The 26,407-nt window shown below is 39.6% G+C and overlaps 1 protein-coding gene across 2 annotated transcripts in view; it reads right to left on the reverse strand.

The window, feature by feature from the left end:
* The window catches only part of PCCA (propionyl-CoA carboxylase subunit alpha), a 240,178-nt gene that overhangs the window by 83,517 nt on the left and 130,254 nt on the right, over window positions 1-26,407 (reverse strand). For both annotated transcript variants that reach the window (XM_081858120.1, XM_081858119.1), the window contains exons 18-19: window positions 22,651-22,753; window positions 3,232-3,334 (exon numbers count right to left, since the gene is read on the reverse strand). In XM_081858120.1, coding sequence (XP_081714246.1) covers window positions 3,232-3,334; window positions 22,651-22,753 — 206 coding nt within the window. The remainder of the gene's footprint in view (window positions 1-3,231; window positions 3,335-22,650; window positions 22,754-26,407) is intronic.

Genomic DNA, 26,407 nt, shown 5'->3' on the forward strand with positions numbered 1-26,407 from the left:
ATTGAGGCGGCGGCAATACTGGCAAGGATTCTCAAGGATAGCGGCTGCTGAAAATACAAAGCTTTGCATACAGACAGGGTTGGCTCCACCTATAGCCTTAGCTTTCTACACAGCTCAGTGGAATCTGCTTCTTGCATCCATGTGTCTCCTTAATGTGAACAGGGAGACCAACATCAAAGAGGTTAGGTTTCCATTCATTTTTAAAAGGACAGCAGGAGAGTAGGGGGAGGGGACCAAGAATATGGCTGGAATGTATACTGGTCAAAAAAGGTCATCACCCCAACACAAGAGGACATAAGATTCCAAAACAAAATGGTAAGCATGAAAGATGAGAAGGGACAGGAAGTTGATTAAATAGAAAATATTCCACAACACTATAAATATTTATGCAAAGCAAATTCTGCAAAGCACTGAGTATTGCTGGAGCCATGAGCACACTTATGTAAATAGGGAAAATACAGGTGCCAAGTAAGGAAGAGGTGTTCAGCTTAATTACAAAACTATTTCAAGACATCATTAACAACTTTTAAGTGTTCTTTAAAATATACAGAGAATTGTTAACATGCATGTCAAGAAAGCCCATGGAATTATTTTCTAATGTTTATTAGTGTTTATTTTTCAAGTTTATTTTGTAAAAGCAAGCTTTTGTGGAAGTGAACTCATTGGAGAACTCGTTCTTAATTCCATTTCAGAACACATCTGGTGTGTTTGCCAGCTTTGAGAAAGACAACGGCTCCAGTTTAAAAGAAGTAGCCTGAGTTAAGAATACTTGACATTCAAGTGGCTGGAAACAGGATGTGTGGAGCTAGCCATCTCTAACCCTTTATCACCAAGACATTAAATATCAGGAGGATACCAAAACAAGCATGCTTTCCAGTTTCCCAATTCAGACATTCACAGCAGAGAGAGAAGTAAACCAAGTAAATACTGAGAAAGAGAAAAGGATGCATCTGTGGAAATATAGCACAATTATCTTTTACTCCTTTATTCCTCGCTGAACATTCCTCCTCTTGGTGGCAGGAAAATTACAGAGTGGTGAATTAGATAGATTCAACATTTTACGATACTGGGCTACTGTATGTAGATTCGCCATGGTTTATACTTCTATATTCTTCTAGCCTCTACCTATTAGCTTTACAATAAATTTAACACTATTTAGCTCCACAAAAGCATTCCACTATGGAGAAATATGGTCACTGCTAAGATCTTTATTGTACTGTTATTCTTTCAAGGTGTCTAGACAACATGAGTTCCATTGTTCTCGGCAAGGTTCTCTCCACAAACATTAGCGTGGGTAAAAAAACCCAACCACTTGCAGCTTAGAAGCAACAAGGTGGAGCACCTCCCCATATGGAACAGTTAAGTGCCCTTCCATGTCAAGAGGAATAATAATAATAATAATAATAATAATAATAATAATAATAATAATTTATTTATTTATTTATTTATTTATTTATTTATTTATTTATACATACATACATACCCCGCCCATCTGTCTGGGTTTCCCCAGCCATTTTGGGCGGCTTCCAACAAAACACTAAAATGCAATAACCTATTAAACATTAAAAGTTTCCCTAAACAGGGCTGCCTTCAGATGTCTTGTAAAAGTTTGGTAGTTATTTTTCTCTTTAACATCTGGTGGGAAGGCGTTCCACAGGGCGGGTGCCACTACCAAGAAGGCCCTCTGCCTGGTTCCCTGTAACTTGGCTTATCGTAGCGAGGGAACTGCCAGAAGGCCCTCGGCACTGGACCTCAGTGTCCAGGCAGAACGATGGAGGTGGAGACGCTCCTTTAGGTATACTGGACTGAGGCCGTTTAGGGCTTTAAAGGTCAGCACCAACACTAGGGGATTTACAGCCAAGTCCTTTTGTAATTTCTCTCTTCTTCTTTTGTATATTGAAACCAGTACAATACTGTACATGGCCAAGAGAAGAAAAGAGAAGGGGAGGGGAGACCAAATGGGACTGCTGCAGACACTACAAGGAAAAGGAGAGAAGGAAGAAGGCAACTTGCCTCGCCCCAAACTTCTTGCTTAAACCTAATCGATTGCATGCTGGGAAGGACTGATCTGAAGGCATGAAGAGTCTAGTGTCTTAAAAAAAAAAATCAGCAAAGATTAGGCCCTGCCTCTTGGACCAGAGGAAGGCCCTCCTGAAACCATGACCTGGTACACACATAATGCGAAAACAATCCATGACTTAGCATGAAGGTGCAAATGTGCAGCTTCCCAGAGAGATCACATTCACTTTCCTCAGCCTCCCATCCTACTGCAATGCTGCAGCAAGCAAAGCCATGGTTTGGTTCAGCATTATGTTCAAACTGGGCTCATGATTTATCTTTCTCCACACAAAACTGGTAGCCAAGGTTTGTTCTATGTCTTGCTGCTCATGGTCTTTCTGGGGGAGATAAGCTATGAGCCTGGGTTCAGATGTAACGATGAGCCAAAATATGGCTTAGCTTACAGCAACGTAGCAGCAGGAAGACTGGCGTAGAAGCAAAGTGATCAAAATCTTGACTCTAGGAACCCACAAATTTGCTTGTTTATGCTAGTTTGGCTTAGTGTTGCATTCAAAATGGGCTTTTATCACAACATACAGTATGAAAGAACAGCATAAAATCTGACCTGCCCTTACATAAAATAGCTAGTTAGAATAGAAAGGTCACCCAAACGGGCTGTGAAAATTCATCAGCAGGAAGTTTCAGTTCTCAGACATTTCCAGGCAAAAAACACAAAAACACACACTTTCTCCATTGTGCCATATTGTAGCCTTAAGCATGTTGAATAATATGCAGTGTTAGCACACAGCTCAGAGACTGACCACTTGTGCATCTTTCTTGGAGTGCATACTTACCTTGTTTTCATGACGTCAGTTTCAAAATCTTCTAAAAAAAAATGCTACTGCAGTGTTACCAAATCTAACACCAGCCTTACATCAGGTATGTGCCTTTAGCCACTGGTCTCCACCAAACACCAAGGATTCCAGTGTTTGAAACAAAATAACTTGGTGTATGGGCTGCTTTTATTATGTAGCAATAATTCAGTAATAATTTTTAGACAGTTCTGATAGTAATTTCCCGTTTTTATTACCATCATATTGCTAAGAATCATCTTATCATCATTATGAAGTGTGTGCAAATAAATAAGGATTTCAGCTTCTAGTTTTGGGGCGAAAGTCAATACCACATAACAATAAAATCTTGACTGCTTGTGAAAAGAGAACAATGGCTTACCAAGAATGTAGACCCTTGACATGAAGCTATAACTGAGTGAGTTGTTTCCCCCAGCTGGATTGATAGCTCCCAGTTGTTAGCATCAGGTGGAACAACAGAAACCCTAAAGAAACAGAAAGATGAATAAGAGTACTTTAAACATCCTCAACCCATGTTTCATCACTGGCTCTCTCCATGGTTTTTATCACAAGATTTAAAAAAATAAATAACTACAACTTGGATCATATACTATATGCATATAATTTTTTCAGATGCCTTAGTTTATTTGTTCCGCCTCTCTCACAAGGCAGCTTACAACACCTAGCAAAACAATATTGTAAAAATATCCCATAGACACAAAACAACCCAAAAATTTTTGCAGCCGACTTCCAAACATGTTATTTTCCTGAGGCAGACGGGTCTCTGCACTCTACGCATGGCTTCCTGGCAATATAGCTTGCATTGAGTAACAGCCTTTTACAAATGTTAGAACCATGACATTTCAGGTGACAACTTTGAAGGGAGTCATGTAGCTGAAGTATGGTGAAAATCTGATTTATAGCCACATGTAACCTTAGCTGCAAGAACATCATAAGGAAAGGCATAAGTGACAGAGCACATGCTTTGCATCCACAATAATACTAGATCACCAGTTTAAAGTATTGCAGGTAGCAAGATCTCTGCTCAGATCTTGAAGATGTTTTAACAGTCAAGGAAGGATATTATTTAAAAAACCAGCCCTTCTTTATTAATCACTGATGCCATCACGAGAAGACTTAACTGACAGCATAAAAAGACAAATGAAGCTCTCAGTGAAAGTTTAAGAATCATCATATGAAAGATGATTTTGTGCTGACCTGCTGTAGATACTTTAGGTATGTTTTAATCTTGTTAGCTGTTGAGCATACCCATGGAAAGGGATCTAATAAATAAACACGCTAAGTAATTACAAAAATATTGAGTATTAGTTCCTACTTGTAGACTTCCCATAGACCTTTGGCTGGCCACTGTGAAAACAGAATGCTGGACTAAATGGGCCTTTGGCCTGATCCAGCAATGCTGATATTTTAGCATTAAGATGTGTTTAAAAAAACAATCTTAAACTGACTGAGGATTTGTATGAAAACACTAGTTTTAAGATAAAGTAGAATTCCAATTTTACCAGGTAAGGAGGTGGGAAATCACTTTCAAAGGCCTTTGTTTCTTGTGTATTTATTTGTTGCAGGTTTGTAACATATCCAGCCCCACTAACTATATCCGATGGAGGAAATAGCTTCGAGAGTAAATGAAACTGCAGACTTCAGGGGACAGAATCGAACTCTGAATAAATTCTTAGAGCACACAACACCAAGTAAGATGAAGCCGACAAGTGAGGTGCAGCCCACAATACAAATCAGGAATATCACAAGCTGTCAAAGAGAAAGTTTTAGACAGTTGCTGGTCTCCCAATGCAACCTTTACACATTTCAAGAACTCCCTGTAGAAATGCACAGACTAAGCAGTTTGTCCTTTCACACTGTCCTTAAGGTGCATTCTGCCGTGATGTTCCAGACATTTGACAACAATAGTTAGGCTGTGCCAGCTGCTTACTGCGCTAATCATAATTTCACATTGTTACCCTGTGCTCTCTCCCATCCTTTTCATTTGGCTACCTGTTCATTACCATAATTGGGCCACTTTTCTCCTTGAGTTCTTCCCCTGTGATTGTATGCCCCTGTTATCACTCAACATATGCTTAGTGATTTGATTATGACAGAAGCCTATTGGTTTCCTGCTCTCGACATATACTTCAAATAATCCTAGAGAGTACACTACTATTCTTAATTACTTTTGTAGAAAAAAGGAAGAAAGTTATTCTCAGGATTCTTAGGTAACAAGCAAAAAATGGTATCAGGATAAACCTGCCCACAACTATCTCACACGAGTTAAATGGCAGGTTGAGCACCTTAAGAGTGATATCTTACCAAGACCAGAATGGACCAGAACGATCCGTTTGTGATCTCCTCTGAAATACCAAATCATATGTACAAAAGGCCATTCTAAAATTAAAGCATGTAGAATCTACCTTTTGGGGAATACAGCAGTTAAGATAGAGCCTATAGCTCAGTGGTACATTTCAAGCTCTGTGTGTAGGCATTTCCAGGTTCAAGTCACGTGATCTCCAGCTTATGTCAGGTGGCAGGAATGAGTCTTTGGAGGGCCGCTACTCGTCAGAGCAGGTAATACTGGGTGAGAAGGGGTCATTTGTGAAGACTCCTGTGTCCTTTTGAAGATTCCCCAATGTTTATCACAGCAAGCTTATGAAAAAAGTGTGTGTATTTGACCAACAGAGAGAGTAGAATGCATTTTAAGAGCCATGGCAGTGTTGCCTAGTCAATAACATATTTATTTACTTTTTGACTGTGTTCTCTTCCGTTGCATGAATTCTGATGCAAATTAATAATACTGAGATGGAGGGAAGGACCAGCAATTGTGAGTTTCTACAATCCATCGATCAAATATTTATTATTATTTCACAAAGACTGGGTTCTTTAGCACTATTAGATTATGAGACAACAAAATAATGCTTTTCTTCACCCTCAACCACCTTTTGTTTAAACAGCGAAAGCTTGAAGGAATGTCTACTCAGACCAAAGTTTATGCAACTTTCTTCACTTCTACTCTTGTTTACTAGCACACTGAAATAGCATCTGCTCAAAGAGTCTTTTGTGCAACTTAGTGCTGACATCAACAGATTAATCTGCATCCTTATTTTTTATGAAGAACAGTTCACTAGGTATACATTTTGTATTGGGTCTGCCACCAACCTCTTGTATTTCCAGTGCTTTGTGTGTTTTTACAATTCTAGCATTAGTTTATGACAGTTGCATTTTTCATTTTCTTATTACCAGAGTTCTGGTTCACTACGCTTACCACAATATGTGCAGTATTAGCAGAACAACCTTTCCACTGTTGGAAAAAGACACATCCCCAGACATAGCTACTACGTCATATGACTGATGTTAAATGATTCATATAACAACTTGCCAAATCATTGTGAACTGTTAATCAGGCAACAGAGCTGAGCAACAAGGAGCAACAACATGGACATACCAAGCAAATGAGTCAGCTGCCCATTCAAAGCATTTGCAACTCTTGCTCACCTAGATAGAGCTACCATGGTAGCATCAGAATCCACGTTTCCCTGATAGCTTCTGGGGTTGGTTTAGTTTGGAGAAGCCATATACATATGATCTCATTTAAAATCATCACTAATTTTCTGATTACTGATTCATTTTCATTGTCAATAGAACTTTCACAAATGATTCCTGAATGATTTTTGGGTAGATGCAGGCCGGTCTTCTCACCTGCTTACCATTTATGCCTATCACTAACAGAACCCCCTAAAAATTTTGATAGCTAGCACAACACTGCTAAAGAAAGAAAATATGCAAAGTCTAATTGTTGGGTGTTGGTTTTTTTTTTTTACTTATTTGCATCCTCTTTTTAAAAATATTTTCTTTCAAAGTGGATTCCGAAATCAGAAGAATAACTACAATTAAAACTAAAATATCATAAATATCACACACAACAACGTAAAAAAAATCCCTGTCAACTACTTACAGGGTTTTAAGCCAGAACCCAGTGCCCTGTGTAACAGGTGACAAGTCAGACTATTATAATAGTGGTGGGGAGGAAGAATTGAGAGTCTTCAATTTTAGGACAAATAGTTTGACAGAATCTGGGCTTAAAGTGGAAAAGTTGGTCTGATGGTGCACTCATTCCCCTTGTGAGACAAAAAGAGACAGCTGCAATTATAGCATGAAATGGAAAATGGTAGAAAGGTGTTAGCTATGAACAAAGGAGTTGTAAAACATTTTCCAATACTACTGCTATTAGAAGAAAAGGTCATCCTGACAGTGAGATAACGCCCATTTTCTGAAACACTAAGTTCATCACTTAAAATCCAGAAGTGGAGCAAACGTCACGTGTAGACACAGCTTTAGGTGCAAACTGAGCAAGACACCACTGGGATTTATCAAAGGCAGGGGAAAACCATGCAAAATATTAGCTGGAATAGGCATAGCTTGGAACTTATATGCACAAAGAACTACAATATGCTGCTACTTCCATTCTTGCTTCCCTGCCAAATGGTTTGGTTGTTTCTGTATAAAGCATCAGCGTTCACAGCTTGTATTTTCCTTGCTGCAATGGATTCTCAGCTAGAGAACCTGCAGAACATCAGAAAAACAGGATGCCTAAAAAAGAGATGGACATCACCCGTAGTTAAACTAAACTATATAAAAACCAAAAGCAGCAATGTAAAGTTTCATTCATATAATCTAGAATAAATAGCTGCTCTACTCAGGCTTAGATTGTCAGCGGCCAATCAGCATGTAGGGGCTCAATATCCAGTTTGCTACAAAGGGGTCTCCCCCCACCTCTATTTGCAACTGCTGCAGATGATGTAATGGGATATGAATTAATGTCACAAAAGGTTATGAAAATAAAAGTATAGATTTATTTAATAAAATTCAAACTATCAGGTGTATGGAGCTTAAGGTGGGGGAATCTACATTAAAGTGCAATTTGTCTTCAGACTCTCAGGTAAGAATCTGAGCAACCCCAACATTGCAAAACTATGTTACATGACACACCGCAAATACATGCGGCTATTTTTTCCTGTTGCACAATTATGTATTTCAGCAGCTAAATAAAAGTGATATATTGACTTAAAACAATATTAATGGTCAAAGAATAATTAAGAAATCCTTCATCATAACTTTCTCAGCGGGAGGCCTATAAACGATCAAGAATAATGTGCTGTATTCTTTAGGCACTGAGGTCAATTCCTGCATACAAATCTTTACAGCAGAAGTGGGGGGAAGAAAAAAACCCTTCAGAAAGTGGGCCATTCATCTGAACCAAGTTCAGAGAATTTCCAGCACTGTGAAAAGATATGTTATGCAAGCACATAGATGTATTCAGTGGGGGTAGGCTGAACCAGCTACATGGAGACTACAAAGAAGCCCTCCCATGGCTCATGAATAAGTCGAGGAAATGATCAGAAAAAAATAGAGAGATGTTTAGACAGATGGCCCACTTAAAATGCCTGGGACAGGGCATAAGCAATTTTAATGAAACTTTAGATCTAGCATAGAAATTGTGGTTTTCTTCCAAAAGGAAGGAGGGGTGGGGTGGGGAGGGGGAGGAAATCAAGAAAGGCAAATAGAAATTTAACAGTTCACACAACAGTCCATTTTATGGCATAAAAAGACAAAGCATTTTCCAGCATTGTTTGTTGAATGAGTTCATATAAAGAAGGATCCTTCATCGTGCCTTCGGTTATCAAGAGGAATATAAAAGCATGCAATAGATAGATTAAAGGAATTTTAAACAGAAGCCGACTGCCAAACAAAACAAAAATCGTAGCTTTTACTACTCCAGTGCTTTCAACATTTTCCAGCATAAAGATTCTCAACAGCACACACAAAAAAAGATAAAAGCAGGGCTTTCATATTTTTGAGAACTAAAATATGGAAAATATTCTACTCACTTATTTATCATATATAAATACATGCAGGCACACCCAATATGCTCCTCACTCTTACAGAAAATACACTAAGTATATCTGTACATTAAAAAAGAAAATTAGATTGCAACGTATTTAATTGACTAAACCATGGGGCACACCACCCAAGGTTTGCTACCTCAGATTACCTTTACAAAGCCACTACTCAACAGTATTTGCAGAATGAGTTTTTAAAGATGCTTTTATATAAAACTATCTAAATTTCTGCCCGTATAAAAGACAGTCTTTGATTTTTTGATGCAGAAGTCAATGGAACAGTAGCTATCCCACACCAACAGCTATTCATGGAGGACAGGGGGCTGATTTCTCACTGTTTTTTCTCTCTCTCTAAACCTAAATGCAAGAAAGCCAAACCCTCCTCAGGATAGTAAGGGACACTAAAACTGGAAGAACATGGCCAAATAACAACTGTCCAGAAATTGACTTAATAATACAGAATGGTGCACACTTTTGTAGGAAATGCAAATTCCTTCACACCGAACATTCACGTGACATAAACGAATCTGCATTTACCACAAGAAGTGTGCACCTTTGGTTCTATTCAGATTTCAAGTCAAAATATTTTTTTTAAAAAGTCCAAATCTGTGTCAGTGCCCATTTGAGGTTGGTTTGCAAGCAACCATTTGTGCTAACCATGGTTTGCAGCAACTAGATTTACAACCACTAATAAACAGTTACGGCCATTGCTCTATGGAGAAATATGCCATTATTTACGTAATGACCATGTCAATACAGTGGTACTTTGGTTGTCGAACTTAATCCATTCCAGGAGTCCTTTCGACTCCTGGAATCATTCGAAAACCAAGGCGCAGCTTCCGATTGGCTGCAGGAGCTTCCTGCACTCAATCGGAAGCCGTGTCAGATGTTCGGCTTCTGAAAAATCTTCACAAAGAGGAACACTCACTTCCGGGTTTGCAGCGTTTGGGAGTCAAGCCGTTCAACAACCAAGGTACCACTGTACATAAATGGTTGTATTCAGACTTATGCTCAGAAGAGCAGGAAAAAACAAAGGGGGTGGATTTTGCCAATTCCTCCTTTTCCCTGTAGCTGCCAGGAAACTCCCTTCGGAGGGATGCAGAGCCATGAGAAGTGGTACAGGGGTCTGCTCCAGAAGGCGGTCTCTGCTGCATCTCAGTTGCTTACATAAACGGAAAGAACTATTCCATTCACAGAAGTGACAGTCAGGGTCCAACCTGTGTACTTCACAAAGGAATTAAGTTTTGGAAAAGACAGTCCTTGTTTCAAGAAGCTTTCAGGCTAGATTTTAAAAAGAAATAGAAGGACAAAAGGAAGGTGGGGTGGGGTGGGGAACAGGAAATTATTGATATTAATGGAGAATATGAACAATGACTTGCTTACTTCAGCCAAGTCTATCTGAATTTACAAAGATGTAAAAAACCTATGCCTTGGGTCATAAGTGAAAGCCTATACAGTCTTAAAAATAAGCATGTTTGAAACCATTTTCCTTTTTTCCCATTTGCACAAAGTTAGGCAAAATATTCTTCTTCTTTTTTCAGGATAAGGTAAGCACTGTAAGGCTTTCTGTTCTACTGGAATAAGTTTCAGTAGTTCATACCAAAGATATACTGAAATCTTTCATATTATACGCTGAATTTCAAAGTGCTTTGGATCAAATCCTCAGCCTACACACAACTGCATCATTAAACTCAACTGGCTGCACCCAGTGATAAAGCTCTGGCGGCACAAGGGTTTTTCCATATGAGCAACAGAACTTCCTGCCCAGTCCCTTCCAGCTTCCTGCACAATCAAGTTTTGGAGGGTTGAGGGACCCTCTGGAACAGATATCTGTACCAAGATTTCTTGGTACAGAGAAGAGGAAACAAAAGTCCCATTTCACCAGCAGAAGCCCACTGGTGTATCATTAGATACAATCAAATTAGTACAGTGGTACCTCGGGTTCCAGACGCTTCAGGTTCCAGATGCTTCAGGTTACAGACTCCGCTAACCCAGAAATAGTACCTCGGGTTAAGAACTTTGTTTCAGGATAAGGACAGAAATCGTGCAGCAGCGGCATGGCAGCAGCAGCAGCGATAGGCCCCATTAGCTAAAGTGCTCTTCAGGTTAAGAACAGTTTCAGGTTAAGAACAGACCTCCAGAACAAATTAAGTTCTTAACCCGAGGTACCACTGTATTATAAATTTATATAAATTATACATTATTAAATCAGGACTATCGTAAATGTAGGCATTTTGTATAACAAAATCTCAGCATCAATTGTATTACAGTGGTACCTCGGGTTAAGAACTTATTTCGTTCCGGGGGTCCGTTCTTAACCTGAAACTGTTCTTAACCTGAAGCACCACTTTAGCTAATGGGGCCTCCCACTGCTGCCACGCCGCCGGAGCACGATTTCTGTTCTCATCCTGAAGCAAAGTTCTTAACCCGAGGTACTATTTCTGGCTTAGCGGAGTCTGTAACCTGAAGCGTATGCAACCCGAGGTACCACTGTATTATATTTAAAACATATATAGTGCCCACAAGTAACACTGGTTGCACACAAGCACGTTTAACTGATATAGAGTGCCACAGGGCTTAAATCAGGCATTCCCTACTCCCTAAACCAGGCAAAATCCATTTCGGGGGCCTAATCCGGCCTGCTGGTTGGTTTTATCCGGCCCCTATTTTTATCCCTTATTACCTGGGATGATGAAGAAGAAGAGTTTGGATTTGATATCCCTAAGGAGTCTCAAAGCGGCTAACAATCTCCTTTCCCTTCCTCCCCCACATCAAACACTCTGTGAGGTGAGTGAGGCTGAGAGACTTCAGAGAAGTGTGACTAGCCCAAGGTCACCCAGCAGCTGCATGTGGAGGCGCAGGGAATCGAACCCGGTTCTCACCAGATTACCAGTCCATTGCTCTTAACCACTACAGCACACTGGCTCTCACACTGGGACACACTGGGATAAAACCCATAAAAACCTCAACAACTTCAATCCTAAAAGCAGCTCAACAACTTTGCTCAGCCCTCACAGCCCTTCAGTTCATCAAATCTGTCCCTCTTTGAAAAAAGTTTGAACACCACTGTCCTAAGCCATATAGGTGAGATGAAGGAAGCACATGCAATTCTCAAGTAGGAAGTTCCAGTTCTGTAGCACTGACTGCTATTTCGCTCCAAGTTCTCCGGCATTGTTTGAAGCTCTATCTACTTCCCTGTACTCTGCCTCGTTTACCTAAAATTTCCTTGGCCACCAATGCTCAGGACTGGACAGAGAAGGGGAAGACTTTTCCCTCAAACTGCTTTCTGAGGGAACCTGAATTTCCTTCAGGAGAAGAGCAGCAACAGCGACAATCTTTTTTCACAAGATGGCATGTTGCCCTGCATTATGCAGTCAGGAGGAGGAATTAAGTGTATTCTAGGGCCAACCCTCAGCTAATGGAGAGTGACGATGGGAGAGTTCTATGGGTGTTCCCTCCACAGGCATGTTGATGGGGAGTGTATGTTACTCCAAGGTAGAAGTTTGGAAATTACTGCTTTAGACAAAAGAGCAATTTTCAAAATCTTCTAATAGAGCAAATATTAATGAACTGCATAAGTGAACATTCATGTGAAATAAAGGCGGGGGGCATTCATCTTTTTTTCAGATAAAGAAAAGCTTTGCACTGGGGTTAATTGTTTGTAACAAATCTACATCCCATCAAGTCACTCTGAGTAATTGGGGAGGCTGCTGGAGCCCTGTCTTCTCTCACAGTAGATTATATTCTCAGAGGGGAAAATTGGTAGTTTTTTGGTTGTTGTGTTTTTTTTTAAAAAAATGAACACCCCAATACAACATTAGCTATACTCAGCATGTGTAATTAGACCCATTTAAGTCCCTCCAAAAGAGCCCAGGCTTGCACTGATGAATGACTTCCTCAATGGCAGTCCGGGATCAAGTTAGTATTTTAAATTAATTGCTAAGGATTTATTAATATTATGAAACTGCTTTAAATTTGATTTTAATTGTTTTGTTATTATTTAATTTCGCGAACCACCCTGAGGGTCCGTTTTGGCTTTGTGCTGGGACAAGAAATATATATATAAAATGGCTGACAGAAATAAACATTACTTTTTATAAAATAGACAAGAAACCAATGAGCAGGAGAAAAAGCAGGATGCCAGAGATTGATTAATAAGAGGCATTGTGGTGCAGAGGACATTTTCAATGCATCTGGATGAGGCTAAAATGTGATTTAAAGACTATGGATCAAAAAGTCAGGACTGCATCCCCTTCAAACACACACAAGCTTAGCTTGGACATACACAACTAAAGAAGACGAAAAGAAACAAGGGCTACCCCTACCATTACCTTAATGAGGGGGGACTGGATCACAAATTAAACCCCATTTTATCACACTTAGCCATGCCATACTATCAGATGCATGCCCAGTAGTATCAGTTCTAGAAAGAGAGCTTCTGAAATGATTTTGAGATGCATTCTCAACAAGGAAAACGAAGGAACACCAACAAGATCAGCACATCCCAAACTGGATGCAAGTTCTTGCTAAAAACTCAGCACTCCATTCTGGCATTCTCAAATTTATCTCCCCCCCTCCACTCCCCTTCCCTTATGTGACTTGTCTTTCTTTTCATTGGTAAGCTTGGGTCTTACTTTCATACGCGGAAAGTACCTGCCACGTACAAAACTGTAACTGAGCTGAACTGCTTCAGGAGACAGTTTCCGTGTGAAAAGCAGTATATGTGACCACAGGCACCTGCAGAAAGTAACTGGCAGAACAACAGCTGACTTGAGATCATCCTTGACAGAAAGAATCTCTGTGTGTAAGCATTTACAGACAAACACACATAAAGATGGGTGCTTGCTTAGTTCTGTATTTAGCTTTATGCTTAAAGCTGAAATTAAGTTTGCAAAGTCTCCAAGCGATAGGTAATAACACCGGGATGATCTGCCTCGGTTTGTTTGTTTTTAAGGGGTATGCATGGATTTAGTCATGTGCCTCTTTAATTAATATGGACGACTGTCCTGAACATGTTTTACCTAAAGGTCTCTTTCTATATTGGCGTATCACCTTTTAGACCAATAGCTTGTTCAGTTAGATAAAAATGTAGTATGCTCTCGGGAGGAGTTCTCAGGAGGATAGGAGGACCAATAAATTAACTGTTACCATATGTTTGACTCTTTTGGGCCAAATTCAGTCATAAACCCTTGCCAAACCACATTTTGGCAGAGAATCGCCTAAAGTAGCTTTCACTCTAACGTAAATAAGGAGCAAATGAAAGAGAGCTTGGAAATTAACAGAAGAAACGGCTTTTAAAGCCTATTATTGACAGAATAGCGTGTAGAAAATTATTTAAACAAAGCCAGTAAATGCATTCGGCTGTATCAATAAAGCAACTGGATCATCGAAAGACAATTATTCTCTTAAATTAATACAGAAAAAGAGCAAGTATTTAAAGCAAACTAGCACTGCAATATCAGATATGTTACAAGTTCAAAATTTGTGAATGACACTATAGTTTTCTTGCATTGTAGCAACATTATTTTACCCCGATTAGCAAAAAAGAAATATTATAGTCTTGCCTGCAAGACATAAAGCAGTAACTTTAACATTTTTACACAAAAAGACCATTTTGAAATATGTATTTTTAAGGGAAACTAGGGGTGATTGTGGTAAAGTGGAAGGAAGAAGTTGAACATCTGTGAATTATAAAACTTATTTTTACAAATATAATAAATGTGAACGGATGACATTTTTACATATAAGGTATCCACTAATGAGCTGATGTATAATATTTTTTGTTTCAGATTTCCAAGCTACATACTCAACAGTAGTCTGCACTGATGGCTATGTGGCTCATCTAAACAAATTTAGGCTACATTTCTATACACATTTACTTGTGAGTAAGTCCACTAGTGGTGCTTGCGTATGAGCAGACATGTATAGGATTGCACTGTTAATTTTAAACACGAAATGTAAAATACACTATCTAGAAATTGTTGTTTATTTTACAGGAAGAATATTATTCATGTCGATGATTTCTGGTTTTGCTGATGAATCTCTTCACCTTCTGACATTTTAAAAGGTAACATTTTTGAAAAGTCGTGGTACTGAAATTACATTAGTTTGCAAAACATACCCACCGTTTAAAGTATTTAAGAGGGTTAAACAAAAATGCAAACGCTTAATGCAACATTAAGCATGTGAAATAAAAACTAGATTGCTTAGGAAGCATGCTATGCTGTTACCCTAGTGACAAGTTAAAAAAATAAAGGAAAGGAAAAAGACTGCAAGCTGAATGGCTGTATGATATGAAATTAAAATGTTTCACATTGAACAATCCAAAATGAATTGGGAAAGGTTAGAGCAGAGGAGGGAGAAATCAATTCTCCAATGGCAATGGTGAATAGAAAAGAAGTATGAATAGGATTTGCCAGTGGGGTGCAACAGCTGCCAAATATCCTGCAGCCAAAGAACTACAATAATACTGATGAAGTGTGCAAGAGCTTTAGGAATCCTTGCAGGGAGCAGAGGAGTACTCTAACAATAATGTCCCATCCAGCTCCTGCAGCAGAATCAAAGGAAAGATTCATCTTCAGAATTGCAAACCCCCCACCTACAAATATGCATATGAAAACTCGTATACAAAACTCACTTCCTTAGCAACCAGGCTCCAAAATGCCACAGAACTAGTTCCATGAGCCAAAGGACTCTTAAGACTTCCCTTTCTGTCAAACCAGATGCCACATTTTTGAAAGCTTCAAAAAATAATAACTGAAAGCTTCAAAAACACTTTACAGTATGACATCACATGGGGTCAACTGTCCAGACCAAACAAAAGGTGTGTTTTTTTAAAAAAAAAATCCTTTACCCATGCTTCAGTCCTCGGGCAAGGAAAGTATCCTGGCCAAATGAAGCAAACATACTAGAGATCTGAAAACAATATGTGCACCTAGAGATTATGAGGAGCCAACTATTTCTCTCAACCCAACACAAAATGGCCTGCTTAGGCGACAGCATGTGATGAGATAACTGGTCCTTATCTCTGATGTGTTTCAAGGTTCAAGAGGCTCTGCAGTAAAAAATGCTCAACCACTGAACATGTGAACAGCTGAGTAAATGCTCAGCTAGTGGCAGTCTGCTGTATTCTCATTATTATATTTTTTTGCTGTAGTTTGGTTGACGTTTTAGTTAATTAACATTTTATTGTATGGTTTTATAGAGTGATAAGATGCAAGCCATCAGTGGAACTGATGAAGAATGGAACATTTAGCCATACTCGTGGCAAAGACTAGAGTTCAATACTCACCTTTCTGTCATCCCTTTCTGTCATATTGTAAACATCGCAGTTAGTGATAGCACCATAGAAGACATTCATTGCATTATACAATTATACAATCAAAGCAATGTGTTTATAGAGTTTTCAGTTTAACAGTGGCAAAAAATTCAGCAAGATAAATCTTAAGCCACAGAGACAAGAGTTGTAGAGGTGCCAGGCCCAAACCCTAGGACCCCTTAAATTAGAGAATGGGAAATTGTGTTCCTTCAGATGTTGTTAGACTACAACTCCTGTCTTCCCTAACTATTTCTCATGATGGCTCCAAATAATGGAAGCAGAAATCCAACATCATAATAGTCACTGGTTGCCCACCCCTGGATTAAACCGTACCTTTGTAACATGCAAAGAAGGGGAACTACCAGGTACAGCTTGAGAGCCTAGTGTCCTGTGCATTTTCTCTAACTTGAATAAAAATTTACAGACCTCTGCTTTGAATACACTAATTATCAAATGCAACACAAAGCTTATTAACTAAAGTAGTGGAAAAGTGTAAGTGGGAAATCTTTGACTAACATCTCACTTCATCCATAAACCAAACAGAATACCATAGGTGAGTCACACTTTTGACCTTCCTGAGAAATATCTGGTTCCTTTGGACAGTCCTACCCCTTCTAGCTTCTAATATTTGATCTGGTTGAGAAATAAAATGGCATATCCTTGTTTAGGAACAGTTCAAAGGGTTAAGGGCAGAACAACTCTAGGTTTGTACTGGCCAATGCACATTTGGTGTCTTGGGTGGAATGAGCAGATCAGAAATGATAGCTGCTTGCAACCATATCCTTAGAGACAGGGGCAGAGGAAAGGGGGTGCGGTGGGTGTGGGTCGCCCTGGGTATCGCCACTGAGGGGGGTGACAAAATGCCGGGCGGCACTCACCACGGGGGCCTGCAGTGCGCCCAAGCCATATGTCTCTCCTGGGAGTGACGCGGTGGCTTGAGTGCGCACATGCTGCGCGCTGCCCCAAATGGTCCACCCACTGCTTCCCCCTCAGCTGTAGGGCAGCTGAGTGGGAGGAGGTAGGCAGACTCCTCGGATGTCCCACAGAGCGTCCTGCCCCGGCTGGCCTCACCCCGTGGGCGGCTGGCCCCACCCCTGGGTGCAGGGCACGTGCGCCGCCCCAGGTGCCCGATCGGCTCGCTCCACCACTGCTTAGAGATGCAGGCAGGTTGGCCAATAGAGATAGAGACTAAGAACAGGCTTGCATGATATTTCAATAAACGTAACAGCCTATACTCTTATGTCTCCACCACAGCCACCCAACCACACAGGAATGTTACGAAAGAATTACTGTGATGGCGTGAAGTCTTTGTACATAAATCCTAATATATTATTATTAAATGACACTTCCTGAATTTTGCATCATTTGTTCTGTTAGCCTGTTTTTATTCTATTAAAATTACATTCCAAAAATTTGTGTCCCTTCCCATTCTCTTTGCCTCAATAAATATATATTATAATCACCATTCACTTAAAGTTAATTTGAAACCGTATCACAACTGTTCACATAATGGTAATGATGAATCTAAAAATATTCAGATAAACTATTGTGAAAGTGTTATGGGCGCAGAAATGCAAATGCTCATGGGGATAACAATATAACTGTGGCTATTTCAAATACATTATGTATTTACATTTAATATTTTTCATTTCAGTGATCTCTGTTTGAAGTGCTGAATACAATTTACAATCTTTAAAAAATATATTCTGAAGATACTTTAAGAGAGGCACCTATTGGGTCCATTTTACAATTCAAAAATAAATAAATCCAACATTACAAAAGCATGCCAGAGGGGTGTGGGAGCAGAGAACACATACGAGACCTCTCAATGGCAAGTTCCTTTGTCTTTAAAAGGAGAAAGGTTTAAAATGTCCTCGTTTTAAACACAGAGCCAATTTTTCCTCAAGCATGCTACATCAGGTAATACAGGCATGCAGCAAACCGTGGATTTTTCCAAGCTATGAATGATGGGAGGCCAAAACCAATAGAGAAATTAGGAAAATAAGCTTTGCAGCCAACACAAGCAACACATAGGAAGTGCTGTAGGCAATCGGCTTTGGAAGTGTAAACATTACATTAGTAGACCCAAGAGAGGACCACACCTGGAGCACTTGCTCTCCTATTCCCCCGTCCAAACTGCTAATGAAAATAAAGACTCCCATTAGTTGAACATCACTTTTAGTTTGAGAGATCTTGGCTACGCTAAACAAGCTAGATTCTCTCAAGCCAAACTATGTTCACTGGAAACTGTATAATAATCTGACATCATGATAACCGCAGGATTGTTGTTTTATCGCCTAATGTAAAAATTACTTGAAGCAATGGGTGGCACCCACTTGACAATAAACCAACCTATTGAAAAAATACAGTAAATGCTACGTATAATGGTTCAAAACAGTGCAAAATATATTCACAGCTACTTCCTGTAAGAAATCTGTGCCCCTGTTATCCAAGAAGCCTATCATCACATTGACCCACGTGATATCAAGCATTTAGATAATTACTTATTAAACAGAAATCTGCTGCGATTTTTCCTAAGAAAAAGAATGCTTGAAAAGCTAGCTTTAAAACTGATCAAATAAAAATATATATATTTTTAAAAAGTTCTGAACTGAATTAATAGGAAGCAAAAATACACACTTCTCTTGCTATAATTGCAACAGAGCCACTTTTACATACTGTCCTCACCCCAATCAACTGCACATCCAGCATGGTCCTCCGCTGACACTTCCCAGCTCCACCACTGATGTGGCCAAGGGGTGGAGGTAGTAAAAGAATGTGAGGTAGCAGAGAAGTAGTTAAAAACAAGAAAGGGACAATCGCCCCTATGGCTACCACCCATTCAAATGAGTCACCCAAATCACAGTGCACAATGCCCCACAAGCCAATAACGATCAGGTAGAGCAAAAGTCAGCAGCAATTATAAAACCTGCTGTTGTTTTTAACTCCATTTATTTTTCTGAGAAAATCAATTGTGTATTGTTTTTGTTGATAAATCAGCTTCACTGGCCAAGACAAATTCTGCAATTGGGTTATTGTTACAGTTCCCCAAGGTTTACACACACACAAATGGTTATAAAAGCAATACACATTACAAATCATTAATAAGGACAGAAGAAGACCCTGCCTGATCAGAATGTGGTCCATGAAGTACAGCATCCTGTTCTCACAATGGCTAATTAGATGCTTAGGAGAAGCCCACTAGCAGGACCCGAGTGCACTTTCCAGCAACTGGTTTTCTGAAGCCAACTCCTCTGACGTATAGAGATTTCTGTGCAAAGCAGACTTACAGTAACTAATGCTAACTATGCCCTTTAGTCCTCCATTGGTTAGACAAACAGACACCTTCTCCAATGCAGAATCAGATATGTAACATGGTACAAGCACATGTTAAGGGTTGATGAAGTATACTGTCACAGGTTTTTCTTTTCTTTTTCTGCAAAAAGTTGCAGCCATTTATCTGCAATTTATTTTTTACTGCAGTCAGTATTTATTAAGAACCCTTTTAGTAAAAAAACAGGAAAACGTTATTAGTTGTCATAATCACTGAGGACAGACCGAAAGGTAAATGGGTTTAAATTGCAGAGAGATAGGTTTAGGTTCATTATCAACAAGATTTTCTGACATAAGAGGAGGCAGACAATGGAATATAATCACAAAAAAGGGGGTCAGAGATCTCCATCACCGGATTTTTCCCCCCTGTTGTGCATGCAACACAAACAACTTGAATGTAAGTGGATTTTCTTCCTGACAGATGAGTCCAAATGATAGGCCTAGCAATCCTAAGGTTTTGTCTGCTAGTCTGCTTTCATTAGGAAATGTTATAGCTATTATCAACAAAGCAAACTGAGAGCATAGCTTGCTCAAAAAAAAGTAAACAAATCGTTCAAAATTCACTATATTGGAAAAGCTTGATATTTGGCCTGGACACAAACAAGAACTGCCAGTTCTCCAATACTTATCGCACTTGACTCAAGACAAAAGTTGTGAAGCACAACTAAGAGAGCAAGGTGAAGAAGGTAAGCGTATCTGACACAATATCGACTTAAGCAAACCCTTTCATGATGTCCAACAGAGGTGGCTAATACTCCTATAGCTAGAGAGGTCATGCTTTCTTCACACAGGAAATAATAACTGAAATAAGATAAGGGAGGCTATATTTTCCTATATGCCTAGAGAGTTTGCATTACAAAACACTGTGCATTTATTATATAGCAATACTTGTATTTTGGAATTTGGGTGAGGCTCCCCCCCCTTAATAAGCTATTCTGTTAAATCACAAGTGCTGTGTTTGAATTAGGGATGCTGTTATTTTAAAAACAAAAACAAAGCTGCTTTGTTTAACAAGCCAGCTTCATGACCGACGGTTAATGGAATCAGATTTGGTTTTAAACCAGGGTCTTTGGTTCAAATGTAAAACCAGGCCAGGTTTCTACAAAAATGAAACTAAGCTCTGCCATGCTAGATAAGGAGACAGGAGGGGAGGCGTGTGAGCCCAACACTTTACTCACATTCATTCAGACTTCTCCATAAACTATGGCTTAGCATTATATGTCAGTATGACCTATGGCATGGTCACTAACCGTTTTTTCCATGAATAAAGGGAATTTTCAGGTGAATTTTTCATTTCCCACTAACCAAAGGGATCTTTTCACAAGCACAACTCACCATGTCACTATGATTAGGGTTGAAAGTTAATTTACACACCTTCAAGGTTTTGCACACATCTAGTAAAATCTCAAAACTTTTTTCTTTGAAAAGCAGGCTCACATTTCATCATCACAAACGTCCCTGAAATTTTGCATTTCAGCAGCAGATTGTCAGAGATGACTGCTGTCTGGGAAGCACAAGCTTGTTGGACAAGTGGAACTAGTTGCATGATCTTTTGTATCCTGGTCTACGTCTATGCTACCTTTAACGCCAAAATCATTTCAAGCAGGAAATGGTCACCCATTTAAAATAATTTGGTAACTAATTTGGTATCAACCTAACAATGAATCAATCTATGCAAGAAATACATTTTTTGGACACTACTATAAAAATACAGGATGGGCGCATAGACACCACCTTATACCGTAAACCAACTGACCGACAAACATATCTACATGCCTCTAGCTACCATCCCAAACATACCAAACAGTCCATTGTATATAGCCAGGCACTACGTTACAGCCGCATCTGTTCCAATTCTACAGACAGAGACTCTCACCTAAGAGATCTACAGCAAACCTTTTTAGAACTAAAATACCCAGCAGATGACGTTAGACAACAGATAACAGAGCCAGACTGATACCCAGAGAGAACTTGCTGCAAGACAGACCCAAAAAAGAAAATAACAGAACACCTCTAGTCATCACATACAGCTCCCAAGTTAAAACAGTACAACGCATCATCAGAGATCTACAACCTCTCCTGGACAATGACAGTTCTCTTTCTCAAGCTCTGGGAGGAAGACCTTTCATTGCCTACAGACAGCCACCCAATCTTAAACAATTCCTAACCCACAATAATACTACACCCAGACTTAACACGGACACTGGCACCAGAGCCTGCAATAAACCCAGATGCCAACTTTGCTGCCACATACACCCGGACAACACCATTACTGGCCCCAACAACATCACACATACCATCTCGGGACTATTTAATTGCTCATCGTCTAACATTGTGTATGCCATCAAATGCCAACAGTGTCCTTCAGCTCTCTATATTGGACAAACAGGCCAAACCTTACGCCAACGGACATAAATCTGACATCAGGAATCACAAGACAGAGAAACCAGTAGGAGAACACTTCAATCTCCCAGGACATTCTATACAAGATCTCAAAGTAGCTGTTCTATTACAAAGGAATTTCAGAAATAGACTGGAAAGAGAAGCTGCTGAATTGCAACTTATTACCAAACTTAAAACCATGGAGAGACCTGGTCTGAACAAAGACATTGGATTCCTATCTCATTATACATGACAAAGCCATTTTTCACCTTCTCAACCCTTGCTTTTTCCTGTAAGACCTATTGCAGTCGTTAAGAGTCGTCAACAGGCTCATCACAGCTATCTGCCAATCACCCATTCCCACCACCCTTCTGAGTAATACCCCTCCCCACCTTCTCACTATATAGAAGGGTCTGGTGACTTCTGTTTCAGTGTATCTGAAGAAGTGTGCATGCACACGAAAGCTCATACCAAGAACTAACTTAGTTGGTCTTTAAGGTGCTACTGGAAGAAAAAAACTTTTTTATTTTGCTTTGGTGGTACAGGGTTAGGTACACTTTTTATTTTTAAAAAGGAAAGAAAAAAGTCTTATTGCATCAGTAGAATTCGGGGGGGTCATGAAATATTGCAATTTCTGATCAATTCCTCTGTCTATGCAAAAGCACCATTAATAAATGTAAATCTGAAGAAGTGTGCATGCACACAAAAGCTTATACCCAGAACAAACTTAGTTGGTCTCTAAGGCGCTACTGGACAATTATTTTTTTATTTATTTCGACTGCGTCAGACCAACACAGCTACCTACCTGAACCATTAATAAAGTGAGTCAGTATACATGGCTTTCTACAAACAAACTTACCTTGGAGTTCCCAGAAATCTCTGTGATCTAAGTCGTTCAAGCACATACAAAGATGCCGCTGTTACGAGTAGCTCCCTTTTTTCAGAGTCCTTCAACGTGTGTCCTAAGATTTCAAAATCAATTTTCAAAACTGTAATATGCATCAGAACCATTTTTACAAGATTTCATACCCTGCCCTTCAGTTCAGCAAGAATTCTCAGGGCAGCTTAAAAAATGGATAAAACATAAATTACGACAAAGAAAAAAAGGTGTAAAAACCAGTAGCAATCAGATTTAAATGTTTTAGAAGCCTAAAAAAAGAGAGAGAGATTTGCCTGACACTTGGCATTCCTCCCTGAGGAGAGAATTCCAAATGTTGGGTTCTACCACTAAGAGGTCTATGTCCATGGTGATTACCCACCTCACCTCAGAAGGCAGGAGAACTTAAGATGTGCATCTAAGTAGGTCTTCATCTGTCAAGCAGGTTTGATTAGGAGTAGGCAGTCTTTTAGATATCTGGGTCTCCAGCTTACCTTACTCTCACGCCCCACTTAGAAATTTCCCCCATTAGCCCAGTGGACATTCCCAGCAGAAACACCATCTACATTTGATCCAAATTCAGAAGGACTCTGCAACAAAGCATCTTCAGCACCAAATTCCAGCACTTTACTAATGAACCAATCCTTTACCTTTACCTTTAATGAACCAATACCAACAATAAATGTCAAGCACATTCCTACAATGGAAGAACTGGATTGCAACTACAGCATTGCAAAGCATACTGCGACTCATTTCTGCAGCTGATAATAAATTTGGGTGGGTATCTAAACCTCTTGAAGCAGCAAAGGTTTCAGTTCTTTACTTGATAAAGCAAAGACTTGATAAAGCAAAGACAGTTCCTAGTAGGAAGCCACATGTCTCAGGGCCTAATCACAGGATTGTCGGAAATGTAAAGAGGCATCTGTGCTGTTACGGAGCTTCTGGGTGTTATTCAGAGAGAAGTATGAGCCAGGTCGTAAGCAGCATCCAAATTGCTCTTGTGTTGCTTTTGCCATGGTTACCCAGGGCATCCGCCCTTGAGCAAACTTACTCTGGGTGCTGTAACATACTAAAGCATGGTACAAGAAATAAAAGAAGCAATGAAAATGGCATTAAAATCCATACAACATATAGCTTAAAGGTAAAGGTAAAGGGACCCCTGACCATTAGGTCTAGTCGTGGCCGACTCTGGGGTTGCGGCGCTCATCTCGTTTTTCATCTCATCTGGCGAACCAGAGCAGCACCCGGAAACGCCGTTTACCTTCCCGCCGGAGCGGTACCTATTTCTCTACTTGCACTTTGACGTGCTTTTGAACTGCTAGGTTGGCCGGAGCAGGGACTGAGCAACGGGAGCTCACCCCGTCACGGGGATTCGAACCGCCAACTTTCTGATCGGCAAGTCCTAGGCTCTGTGGTTTAACCCACAGTGCCACCCGCGTCCCAACATCTAGCTTAACCCATTACAATTCCTACAACAGGTAGAAAAGTCATAAAGTGGCCCAACAGGACTCTCAGCTATTTTCAAGTGGTCCATGGAGAAGAAAGTGTGAAACCCACTGGTAAGAAAAATTTGTTTGCTGCCTGTGAGATCTTGGCCTCTTCTCCTGCCTAGAAGATACATGAAAGAGGACTATAGGAGGGAGTAAAGGAATCTGGTGAGCATGATTCTGCCACCTGAGCATCCCTGCTTGAGAAAAATGCTCACCAAGAGCTCCCCTTTAGAGCTATGGCAGCTGCTCGCCGCAAAATGTCCTGGGCTTTGAAGATACAGATGTGTACATGGAAGACCCTGCATGAAATACCCTCTGTGTAAACTGTGGGGAGGGGGTTTCATTAATAGCTAATAGAACACTTGTTTCATAATATACTATTATCTTTTTGGATCCTCTTCCAAACCAAAAGGTTGCAATCATATTTTGTTTGAATGGAGAGGAGTAAAGTAGAAACATTCTAACCTTCACCTATTTAAAGTTTGGGATCTTACTAGTTACTGAATTTGCAGTACTTTATTATATAGAAGCCTATCGAAAATCCGTCACTGCAGCATGCAAAGCAAAAGAAATAATGCCTTTCTTAAAAAGCTGCTTTGTGTTGATGAAAGCTGACACATGAGGAACATATACACTTGAAAATTAGCCTGAACATGTGTCAAGTACTCCACTCCAAGTAAAAATTTAATTAAAAGTTGCCAGCTGAGGTTAATAGGAAAGCTGTCAAGATATTTCATAGAATTAAAAGAAGTTGTAAAAAAAAATATGTTTATTTTATTGATCCTTGAATTTTAAAAAATCTTGGGGGCTTTTTCTAACACATGGGTACTTTGCGTTATACAAGCCTATTAGTAAAAGCATCATAATAAGACACCATATTTTTGAACATAAAAGGAATGGTTGATCTCAATGAGAAACAAGGCACAGTAGAAATGTATTCCTGAAACTGACAGCTCCATTTATACAAATGGGTACAGGATTTCACACACCCAGAACTGGGAGGATGCAGTACCCTGCTACTCGCCCCCCCACCTCCGTCCTCCCTATTTTCCTATTTCATTGGGCAGTATTTGCTAATATTTGAAGGTTTTCCACTCCAATTTCATGGGTCCATTATCAGGTGGCTTTTCTCTACTTGACCTCACTTTATACTGAATCACATGCAGAAAATACCATGAGGAGTAGAATTACACATACTTTTATAGTGATTTCCACAAGTCTAATGGCACTAAATATTACTGTAGTAATCACAGAAATCACGACATTCTTTCACCACCAGTTTACACCAGTTATATGTATATTTTTGCCTGAAGACAAATACAGTGATAAAATGTACATATACAGGTAGGACCTTTATCTTTAATTAATGCAATGTACTCAACAGCACCTAGGTGTTATTCAGTACTTAGTAAATATTATATAAATCAGTTTTGAGAGAGGAACTCTCTTTAAAGTTTATACACCTTTTGGGCTTATGCTATAGTGCAATGGAAGGTTTTCCGAAAGATGTTATGCAGCCATACATAATGTAGACTTCAAAACTATAAACCCAATAACCTAAAAAACAACACCCGTGATTCAAAATTAGTGGCTTCTAAGTCATAATTTTGGAAGCTTCTTCCATTTCATTAAAAGTACTACAAAATTGGGTCACCCAATACCTTCAATTTACTAAACTAATTGCTACCAAATGTGTTGATACAAAGAGCAGAATGAGTAAACTGGTAATTAGTACTCTACAAATTCATGAGGGGAACATTATTGGGTTAAGAATAGGACCCTATCTCATGGGAGAAAATAGAAACGATATATTTAGGAAGTTAAGAGAAGATCATCATAATTTGTTGTTCTACAAAATGTTATGATCTGCTATTTATGATGCCATAGGCTGTAGCCTTCACCATGAGAGGGATAGTTGAGGAAACCAGCTAACATAGCCCCATCTGTAGTACTCACTTTTGCCTAACAAGTGGAAGTACCGTATTTTTCGCTCTATAAGACGCACCAGACCACAAGATGTGCCCAGTTTTTGGAGGAGGAAAACAAGGAAAGAAATATTCTGAATCTCAAAAGCCAGAACAGCAAGAAGGATCGCTGCGCAGTGAAAGCAGCAATCCCTCTTGCTGTTCTGGCTGCTGGGATAGCTGCGCAGCCTGCATTCGCTCCATAAGACACACACACATTTCCCCTTACTTTTTAGGAGGGAAAAAGTGGGTCTTATAGAGCAAAAAATATGGTATTTATTTTCT

This window comes from Podarcis erhardii (assembly GCF_964252035.2).
Source record: "Podarcis erhardii genome assembly, chromosome: 4".
Classification (NCBI taxonomy): Eukaryota; Metazoa; Chordata; class Lepidosauria; order Squamata; family Lacertidae; genus Podarcis; species Podarcis erhardii.